General features: G+C 50.5%; 1 protein-coding gene across 1 annotated transcript; it reads left to right on the forward strand.

The window, feature by feature from the left end:
- Window positions 1–5,361: 5,361 nt before the first annotated feature.
- Window positions 5,362–8,794, forward strand: LOC103347214 (female-specific lacrimal gland protein-like). The gene is made up of 7 exons (XM_008253694.5): window positions 5,362–5,488; window positions 5,631–5,770; window positions 6,494–6,564; window positions 7,137–7,247; window positions 7,904–8,005; window positions 8,260–8,295; window positions 8,632–8,794. Exons 1-6 carry the CDS (start codon window positions 5,414–5,416, stop codon window positions 8,274–8,276), a joined length of 516 nt encoding a protein of 171 aa, XP_008251916.2. The 5' UTR covers window positions 5,362–5,413; the 3' UTR covers window positions 8,277–8,295; window positions 8,632–8,794.
- Window positions 8,795–10,459: the final 1,665 nt, after the last annotated feature.

A 10,459-nucleotide genomic window follows, 5' to 3' on the forward strand; every position in this document is an offset into this window, starting at 1 on the left:
GGCTCCAGCCATTGTGGCCAATTGGGGAGTGAACTGGTGGATGGAGGAACTTTCTCCCTCTCTCTCTCTCTCTCAGCCTCTGCCTCTCTCTAACTGTCTCAAATAAATAAATAAATAAATACTTTTTTTTACAGGCAAGTGGACAGTGAGAGAGCAACAGAGAGAAAGGTCTTCCTTTTGCCATTGGTTCACCCTCCAATGGCCGCCATGGCCGGCACACTGCAGCTGGCACACCACGCTGATCCGAAGGCAGGAGCCAGGTGCTTCTCCTGGTCTCCCATGGGGTGCAGGGCCCAAGCACTTGGGCCATGCTCCACTGCACTCCCTGGCCACAACAGAGAGCTGGCCTGGAAGAGGGGCAACCGGGACAGAATCCGGTGCCCTGACCAGAACTAGAACCCGGTGTGCCAGTGCCACAAGGCAGAGGATTAGCCTATTGAGCCGCAGCACTGGCTTAAATAAATAAATCTTAAGAAAAATAAAGAGAAAAAAAAAAGGGGTAATTGAAAGACTCCAGTGAGTCCTTAGGGCAGAGAAACATGCAAGTACCCATGACCTTCCCTGCCTGCATGGTGGAGGAGATGGTTGAAAGGAGAGACTCCATTCCTACCTCTCCTGTTGCAGAAAGGGCCAACAGTAAAGTTTTGGATCACAGTAGCCTGAGCTCCCCCCAACACCCCCAGTCTACCACATTCCCTCTCTTGTGACAGACATTCCCAGCTCTACTAGTACATGAACAAAACTATGATCACTCTGGAGAAGATCCTAAGTTTGAGCAGAAGGTCAAGGTAAAAACTGAGAAGGCAGGAGGAGTGAAAAACCAGGACTGCCCCAGCCCTTGGGCCTATCAGTCTTGTGTACATCTTCTTCCTGTTCCATGGGGAATGAAGAGTGATTGGTCTGGGAACATTCTTAGGGGCTTTTCTGATGTTTTGTCTGGAAGAAATCAGAAACATCTATAATCAAAAAAATTTTACAATTCAATATTCCATGATGATTCCAACTGGAATCAAGGGATTCCCCCCTCCCCCAGGGCCTTTGAAATGTTGGTGTGTCACTTGTGCCACCCTGTCAAATGCACAGGGTGCAGGACTGCAACTCTGAAGAGGCAAACAGGTCTCCCAGGTTCTGAAGAACTTTGACTCACCTGTGTATTCTGATTCCTACAAGTCCATGTGAGCTAACCCAACTCTTCCTGCACATGTGCAAAGTCACATGAATGTAGCTTTTGAGACAAGTCTCCATCTCTCAGTGGCCTATGAAAATTCAACATCAACATATGCATATTCCCTTGACGACTTTATTGGGTTCTTTTTTGATTTAACTTGGATTTTCACTGAGTCCTTTTACCTACTGACCAGTAGAAAAGTTATGCACACAAGCCTACCGACCTCAAAAGTAGTAACTCAGGGAAAAGCCCTGTGGTGTAGCAGATAAAGCTGCCGCCTACAGTGCCAGCATCTGATATGGGTGCTGGGTTGAGTCCTGGATGCTCCACTTCCAATGCAGCTCTCTGCTATGGCCTGGGAAAGCTGATGATGGCCCAAGTCCTTGGGCCACTGCACTCACGTGGGAGATCTAGAAGTTGTTTCTAATTCCTGGGTTTGGATCAGCCCAGCTCCAGCTGTTGCAGCCATCTGGAGAGTGAACCAGTGGATGAAAAACAAATTCTCATTCGCTTGCTCTCGCTCTCTCTCTCTCCCCCTTTCTCTCTAATTCTGCCTAACTCTTTCAGATACGTAAATAATATCTTTAAAGAAAAAAGCAGTAACTAACTCAGAGAGAGACTTGGTGTTAGACATTCTAGTGAAAGACCTGAAAATGAAGCAACTACCTTCTACTGAAATCAACAGACCCCAAAATAGAAATCCACATGCCAATTCTAACCGCCCATGAGTTCTCAGCAATGGTGCCACTTTATCACTGTTGTTTTTCCAAAGGATCCTTATATATGTAAGCTACTGAATACCTCTGTGACCATTTTGTCTCATATTGTGCATAAAATTCGCAGTTTACAACATTTTCACATTTTTAACTACAGTTGTTCATTACCCACAGGCTAGTTTATATTTTCCCATGATTCTACAGCATGCGCACTGTGAACCCTGTGCCCATGTTTAGGAACTGTGCGCAAGCAATCCGCCCAGTGTGCATGCGCAGCGTGATCTCGGACATTTCGACGCATGCACAATGTAAAATGGCCGCCATGGCCAGGAATGAGGCGCATGTGCAGTAGGAAACATACCCAGCGCACATGCACACTGTGACCCTGGGCAATTTGACGCATGCACATTGTGAACCTGGGCCATTTTAGCTCATGCCCATTATGACTCACGGATTTTGCGCATGTGCAGTGTCCCCCAGGCACCGCCCCGCCATGGCCACGCGCCGTGCACCTGGGGCTGCTGTTGTTGCTGCTGAGCACGGGGCTGCACGCCCAGAGTGAGCTGGGGTGTGGCCAGGGACGCCGGGGGCGCCGGGTGGGGGCACAGCGACCCCCCGAAAACAGCCCCAGTGTACACGGGTCCTGACTCCGCCCCATAGCCAACTCCCGGCGTGCACCACAGCACCAGCAGGGCTCTGGGGGCTGCATCCAGGTCTCCAGCAGGTGCAGAGCGGCTCCATCCGGGTCTCCTCTGGCAGGTGAACGGGTCCCCAGGAAGGTGTTGCGGACCCGGATGGAGCCCCTGTGGGACCCAGACGCAGCTCGCGGAGTTGGCCTGGGACCCGGGAAGCTGCTGGGAGCTCGCGGGGGCGGGCCCGGGTGGAGCTCCTGGGGCAGATTCTGGGGGTGACAAAACATTCTGGAATTTTTTTTTTATATTTTTTTCATGGAAAGCTCATTTTTTTTGTTGCTTTTTGACCTTTTTCTGTCAAAGCAACGGATTTTCTGACTGAAAAAATATTCTAGAATGTTCTGGAGTGTTCTAGCAATTGCTTCCATGTTGATTATTGGCCCCTAGGCCATTTTTTCTCATTTTTTAAAACCTTTTTTGTCAGAAAACAGGTTTTCAGACTGAAAAAAAAATTCTAGAAAATTCTGGAACATTCTGGTTTTTTTTAAGATTTTTTTTTAATGGAAACCTTATTTTCGCTCATTTTTTCACCTTTTTTTCTGTAAGAAAAACATGTTTTCTGACTGAAAAAATGTTCTAGAAAGTTCTGGATTGTTTCTAGAAGTCGCTTGCATGTTGTTTGTCCCTAGGCTGTTTTTTGACCTTTTTAAAAAATTTCTGTCAGAAAAACAGGTTTTTTAACAGAAAGAAACATTCTGGAACCTTCTAAAACAATCTACAATATTCTGGAAATTTTTTGAGGATTTGTTTTCTGGGGAAACAGATTTTTATCTTTTTTTGACCTTTTCCTGTCACAAAAATGGGCTTTCTGACTGAAAGAATATTCAAGAATGTTCTAGAAATTGATTTCTTTTTGATATTCCCTAGGCCAGTTTTTCTCATTTTTTTTTTAAACTTTTTCTGTCAGAAACAGGGGTTCCCTAACTAAAAGAACATTCTGGAACATTCTGGATTTTTTTTTAAGATTTCTTTCATGGAAACATCATTTTTGGGCGATTATTTTTTTACCTTTTTTGGTCAGAAATACAGGTTTTAAGAAAGAATGTTTCTAGAATGCTCTGGAAAGTTCTAGAAATTGCTTTTGTGTGTTGATTGTAGATCCCTAGGCCATTTTTCTCATGTTTTTAGATTTTTTCTGTCAGTAAAAGAGGTTTTCTTACATAAAGAACCTTCCAGAATATTCTGGAATTTTTAAAATTTTTTTTTCCATGGAAACCTCATTTTGGGTCATGTTTTTGACACTTTTCTGTCAGAAAAATGGATCTTCTCACTGAAAGAATGTTCTAAAACAGGTTTCCTGACAGAAACATCATTCTAGAATTTTCTAGAACATTCTAGGATGTTCTAGAAATTTGCTTCCATGTTGTTTCTCCATAGGCCATTTCTTGTCATTTATTGACTTTTTTTGTTAGAAAAATGGATTTTTGACGGAAAGAACACTCTACAACATTCTGGAATATTCCAGAAATTTTTTTAAAGCATTTTTTTCATGAAAGACTCACCTTTGGCCTTTTTTCAACTTCTGTCAGAAAACCTGATTTCCTGACCCCCCCCCCCAAAAAAAAAGCTATGTTCTAGAGCATCCTGGAACATTCTAGAAAATTCCAGAAGCCAGAAATGCCATACAATCTTCCAGATTTGGTGCCAGGTGGTCTCAGGCAGGTCCTGGCACACACTCCCATGCTTCTCCTGGCCACTTTGTTCTGGCCGGAGCCAGCCTGAGCCCAGGGCAAGTAGATCGAGAAATCGGATTAAAGGATTTCACGCTGTGGAACTGGTCTGAGCCAGTTTTTTCACTGAGACACAGAGACCTGGAGTGACCTCCCCATGGAACTTGAGGTCATGCCTGGGCGCCCAGGCACAGAAGATGCCAGAAAAATCTGGATTCTGGACAACTCTGGAACATTCCTCTCCAGAACGTGCTAGAATTTCCCGGGATGTTCCAGAATGTTCCACAATGTCCCAGAATGTTCTAGGCTGGTCCAGACTTTTCCCCGAATGTTCTAGAATTTTCTAGGATGTTCTAGAATGCTCCAAAATGCCACCAAGTGAGTCTGGGGGGATGCTGGGATGCAGGTCTGAGTGGAAATTCCCCGGCTGGGTGTGATGGGCCTCCTGGCACCGCACCCAGCCCAGCTGACATTTACACAGGCCACACAACCCACGTGCACACATACAGTGTGGGAGGGGGGCCTGAGGCTAAGGCCAACCCAGGACATCACGTGCCCATCTCTGGGGGCTGTGGAAATTTCCAGCCCATCAGGGGAGGTACTCGACCCCCCAGGATGCTCACTGGGCGCTTTGTGATGTTCTAGAACATTCTACAAATTTCTAGAAAACTCCACAAACCTTCTAGAACATTCTAGAGAATTCCAAGACCCCCCCAGGCACTCACCAGGCATTCTGGAGAGTTCTAAAAGCATTCTAGAAATTTCTAGAAAATCCTAAGTATATTCCCCAGATGTTCTAGAAACATTCCAAGACCCTGAGGACACTCACCAGGCATTCTGGAGCATTCTATGAACATTGCAGAACATTCCAGACTATTCTAAAAAGTTTTAAGAACATTCTAGAAAATTCCATAGAATTCTAGAACATTCTAAGACCCCGGAAACACCCACCAGGTGTTCTGGAAAATTCCAAGCCCCACAAAATCCATGACGAAATCTCCAGGAGCATTCAGGTACCTCCTCCCTTCCCTGGCGGCAACCCAAATGTTTGCACGACCTCGGCCCCGCCTACTCCCGCCCCCCCCCAGCCCCAATTATAAATAGACGCCGGGTCCCAGTCGGCTCCAGACGGCTTCAAAGACGACGAAGACGAGGACGAAGACGAGGATGAGGACGATGATGAAGGCTCTCCTCCTCGCCCTCGTGGTGGGCGTGGCCTGTGCCGACGTTGACCCCACCCAGGTATTATTAATTTGCGTCATTAAATCGCATCATTAATTCACATTAGTTCACGTCATTAGTTCGCATCATTTCTTTGCATCATTCGTTTGCATCACTAATTCGCATCATTAATTCGCATCATCAATTTGCATCATTTCTTCAGGTCTCTGGGCCCTGGCGCACCGTCGCCATTGCCTCTGACAACCCCGCCCTGACCGCGGACGGCGGCCCCCTGCGGGTGCTGCTTCGAAACATTCAGTGTGACGAGGGCTGCAACGCACTGACGATCACCTTCTTCGTCAGGTGAGCATGGGGGCGGGGCCAGGGGAGACGAGCCGAGCCCAGAGTCAGAGACAAAGGGGGGAGCAGTGGATCCCAGAGACGGGAGAGCAGTCGAGCCCAGAGTCAGAGAGCTGACAGTCCGCTTAGATGTCAAGTGAGCAGGGGTGGGGCCAGGCGGGCTAGGCAGAGGGAGAGATGGGGAAGCGGTGGAGTCCAGAGTCAGAGAGCAGGGAAGATAGGAGCAATCGAATCCAGAGAGAGCCAGGGGAGAGCAGTCGAGCCGAGAGTCACAGAGCATATGGCCCAGGGGGAACAGTCAATCCAAAAGACACAGGGAAGACTAGCCAAGCCCAGAGAGAGAGCAGACAGGAGCAGTCAAGCCAAGAGACAGAGCCAGGGAAGAGCAGTCGAACCCAGAGAGTCAGGGGAGAGCAGTCAAACCCAGAGAGAGCGACGGGTAAAGCAGTGGAGCCCAGAATCAGAGAGCAGATGGCCCAGGGGGGAGCAGTCAAGCCCAGAGACACAAGGAAGATGAGCTGAGCCCAGAGAGAGGGCAGGCAGGAGTAATCAATCCCAAAGACCAGGCATTCATGAGTAGTTGATCCCAGAGCCATCGAGTGGGTGGGCCAGGCAGGAGCAATCTATCCCAGAGAGCAGGCCAGGCAGGAGCAGTTGAGCCCAGAGACCAGGCATGCAGGAGTAATGGATCCCAGAACTGTCCTCCCGGCCCATCCCCCCACCCAGGGAAAACGGGGTCTGCACCCTGCACACAGTTGTGGCCCAGAGGAACGCGGATGGTGTCTACGCAACTGACTGTGAGTGCAGGGGGGGATTCTGGGACGTTCCAGAAAATTTCAGGACATTCCATGGGGCAGGGGCAGGGGGTGGGGGTGGGACTGTCTGTGCACAGCCCTGGGGGGGTCGCAGGTGACTTCAGGTGATATTCCAGGAAGAGAGCTTTGCAGAATGTTCTAGAATGTTCTACAATGTTCCAGAATGTCCCAGAATATTTCAGAAAATTCCCAGAATATCCCGGATTTGCTCTAGAATGTTCCACAGTCTTCCAGAAATGTCCCAGAGTGTTCTAGCATTTTCCAGATGTTTCCACAAATGGTCCATGATGCTTTTCTGGAATGTTCTAGAACATTTCTGAATCTCCTGGAATGTTCTAGAACATTTCGGAATCTTCCAATTTTGCACCAGATAATTCTAGGATGTTCCAGAATGTTCTACACAATACCACAACGTTCTGGAATGTTCTAGATAAAGCTTCTGGGATGTCCCAGCATGCCCCAGAATGTCCCAGCATGCTCCATAATGCCCTGAAATGTTCCACAATGTCCCAGCATGCCCTGGCATGCCCCAAATGCCCACCTCTTCCCCACAGTTGAGGGCCAGAACTACTTCAAGTTCCTGGAGCAGGACAACGGCCACATTGTCTTCCTCGGCCAGAACGTAGGTGCTGATGGCACCGTCAGCCGCATCACCCTTGCCGCCGGTGAGCACCCTACACACACGCGTGTATACAGCCGGTACCCACTACAGAGAGAGCCTGCCCCCGACTGTATACATTTGGCACCCACTAGATAAAGTGAGCGTATACAATTGGCACTCCCAGACAGGGCGAGTGTATACAGTCAGCACCTACTAGATATCCAGATGGTTTTTGCTGAATGTATACAGTCAGCACTTACTAAGCAGAGCCATCCTGACCCCATCCTATCCTGGGTGCATTTGGTCAACTGTTCACAGCCGGTGCATACTGGAGAGAGAAAGCCATCATGACCCTGACTGTATACAGTCAGCACACACTAGCAGAGCCATCCTGACCCTGAGTGTAGACAGCACCAACCGCATGCTGCCCCAGGTGGGTCTGGCCAGCAGTATGCAGCCTAGGTGCATACAGTTGGCGCCAACCCCAGTGGTACACTGAGGGCACCAACTAGATGGAGGCACCCTGACTGCATATAGCTGATGCACACTAGACAGAGGCACCCTGAATGTATACAGTCGGTGCTGACCTTGTGCTGCCCTGGCATTAAGCAGTGGGTACCCACTAGACAGGGTAAGTGTATACAGTCAACACTGAACCTGGCGGTATGCAGTGGGCGCCAACTAGACAGGGTGAGTGTATACAGTCAGCATTCCCTGTAGCCTGGGACCAGGAGCTGAGTGACGAGCACCTGGCGCGGTTCACGGCGCTGACGGAGAAGACTGGGATCCCCAGGGAGAATGTGGATCGTGTGGCCGGCACGGGTGAGCCTGGGGTGTGGCCGGGGTGGAGGGGGTATGGCCAGGTGGGAGTGGGGGCGTGGCCATGGTGGGCATGGCTATAAGTCAGGGGCGGGGCCGGCATGTGAGAGCTGGGTGGAGGGGGCATGGCTGGCACGTTCCAAGGGGCTCCAGAAAAATCCAGAATGTTCCAGGGAGTCCCAGAAAATTCCGGAACGTTCTGTGCAGCCCATGGGCCACCCTGTGCTGACTCAGCTGTGTCTCTCTCTCCCTGACAGATACCTGTCCCCAGTGACACCAATGCCGAGGCCCCGGTGAGCAGAGCCATGGTGCCAGCTGGTCCCCGCGCCTCCCCAGGAGAGCATTCTGGACATTCCGGAATATCCCAGAATGTTCTGGAATGCCCTAGATGTTCCCACCAAGGCCACAATTGCCCCCCAGTGGGCGGGGCCATGTTCTAGATTGTCCAGATTATTCTAGAATTCCCTGGAATATTCTAGATGCTCCCAACACGGCCACGGTCGCCCCAGTGGGTGTGGCCATGTTGCAGACTGTTCCAGAATGTTCTAGAATTCTCTGGAATGTTCTTGAACATTATTTAACATTCCAAAACATCCCTTTTTTCTCCGTTTCCCCCCTCCCCGCAACAGAACAGCCGAGATACTCTCACCGACGTCTCCCTGCCCCTCGGACGCAATCGCCACTGGAAGCTTCCAGAATGTTCTGGAATGTTCTAGAATGTCCTGGAAGCCTCTGTCCCCAGCTCACCCTCTCTCTGCTCCTCTCTCTCACTTACGCCATAAACTGCATTGCACACGACTGTGGGTTCTGTGGTCTTTCTGGAATGTTCCATGGCTGGATCCCCACATCTGGCTCCCAGAATCCCCTGGGAGAAGCCAGGACCCCACTTCTGGCTCCCAGAAACCCCTGGGACTCCTACTCCAGCACCGTCTTCCCCACCACCTGCGCCTTGTGGGGACACAGGTTTGGGGATCAGGACTGTCAATCACCATAGTCCCGCCTCTTTCTGGCTGCCAATCATGATAACCCCGCCCCATCTCTAGGCCCTGAGCTTCCACCAGGGGCTCCATCCGGGTCCCCAACAGGTGCACAGGGCTCCCAGGAGCTCTATCCGGGTCCCCAGGGATCTATCTGGGGCTCCAGAGGTCCCTAGGGATCTATCCAGGTCTCCAGGGCTCCATCTGGGTCACCAGGGGCTCCATCCGTGTCCCCAGCACGTGCTCATGGCTCCCAGGAGCTCCATTTCTGGTCCAGCTGGGACCTCAACAAAGCTGGGACAACCCAGTGGCCACCAGGCCAGGACCATGGGACAATCCGGGAACCGTGGGAAAACATGGTGCCCTGGCACCTCTGGGCTGTGGAGCCCAGATTCGGGGGAAGGGAGGGATCGCCCAGCCCCAGTGAGTGTCCCTAAGGGCGGAGACCCCCGCCCCTCCCCCACCCCTGGATCTGGGTCTCCAGGGCTCCATCTGGGTATCTAGCAGGTGCACAGGGCTTCATCCGGGTTCCCAGCAGGTGCCCAGGGGCCCCAGGAGCTCCATTTCCGGTCCACCTGGGACCCCCGAAGCCTCCGGCCAGGACCGTGGGAACATGGCTAGGCAACCCATGCAGGCGCCCTCAGGGCCTCTGGCCAGCTCTCTGTTGCTAGGCAACAGCCACAGACAACCCGGACCTCTGGGCTTAACACAGTTTCTAGGCAACGCTAGGAGGCGCACTAATTCTTTAATGAATTTTTAATTTTTTAAATAAAATTTTAAATGAATTTTAATTGAATTTATTTTAAATTAATCTTTGAATTTTTAAAATTAATTTTTAATGAATTTATTTTTAATTATTTTGGACAGCAGTGGCAGCCATATTGGATTCTGGCAAAACTTCTCTGACAGAAACTCGAGGGCGTCCCTGTCAAGGAAAGTTGCCTTTCAGACCCAGGACCGATCTACTGACAGAAACTTGTATGAGAATTAAAATGTTTTTCCTGAGTGACAGGTTTCTGAGTGATGGGCAGGGGTGATCGGTGTTGACAGGTGTCCCCACTGAGACCCCTGGGACCCCCAGAGACACTGAGTGACACCCAGAGACCCCAGAGAACCTGAGACACCCAGAGAACCCCTGAGACCCTCACAGACCCCCCCAGAGCTCCCAGAGACCCCCTGATACTCTGAGAGACACACAGGGACCCCAAGTGGCCCCCAGAGATGCTGAGAGACCCAGAGATCCCCAGAGACCCCTGGGACCCCCTGAGACCCGTGGGACACCAAAAGATGCAAGGGACCCCGAGTGATCCCCAGAGATGCTGAGACCATGAGGGACCCCCCAGAAACCCCCAGAGACACCTGGGACCCCCAGAAACCCCCAGAGACACCCTGCAGTGACTGTAAGAACTCAGAAGTGGACCAGAAGTACCAAAAATGGGTATAAAAGGGACGGAAGTGGACCAGAAGTGACTTAGGAACC

Source organism: Oryctolagus cuniculus, chromosome 16 (assembly GCF_051225735.1).
Source record: "Oryctolagus cuniculus isolate XC-2025 breed Fujian yellow rabbit chromosome 16, ASM5122573v1, whole genome shotgun sequence".
Taxonomy (NCBI): domain Eukaryota; kingdom Metazoa; phylum Chordata; class Mammalia; order Lagomorpha; family Leporidae; genus Oryctolagus; species Oryctolagus cuniculus.

Excerpts from the sequence above, each read along its gene's own strand:
- LOC103347214 (XM_008253694.5), top strand. The coding sequence starts at position 5,414 with ATGAGGACGATGATGAAGGCTCTCCTCCTCGCCCTCGTGGTGGGCGTG. Across the intron at positions 6,565-7,136 it reads TGGTGTCTACGCAACTGACT|TTGAGGGCCAGAACTACTTC; the intron begins GTGAGTGCAGGG and ends TCTTCCCCACAG. Across the intron at positions 7,248-7,903 it reads CCGCATCACCCTTGCCGCCG|CCTGGGACCAGGAGCTGAGT; the intron begins GTGAGCACCCTA and ends CATTCCCTGTAG.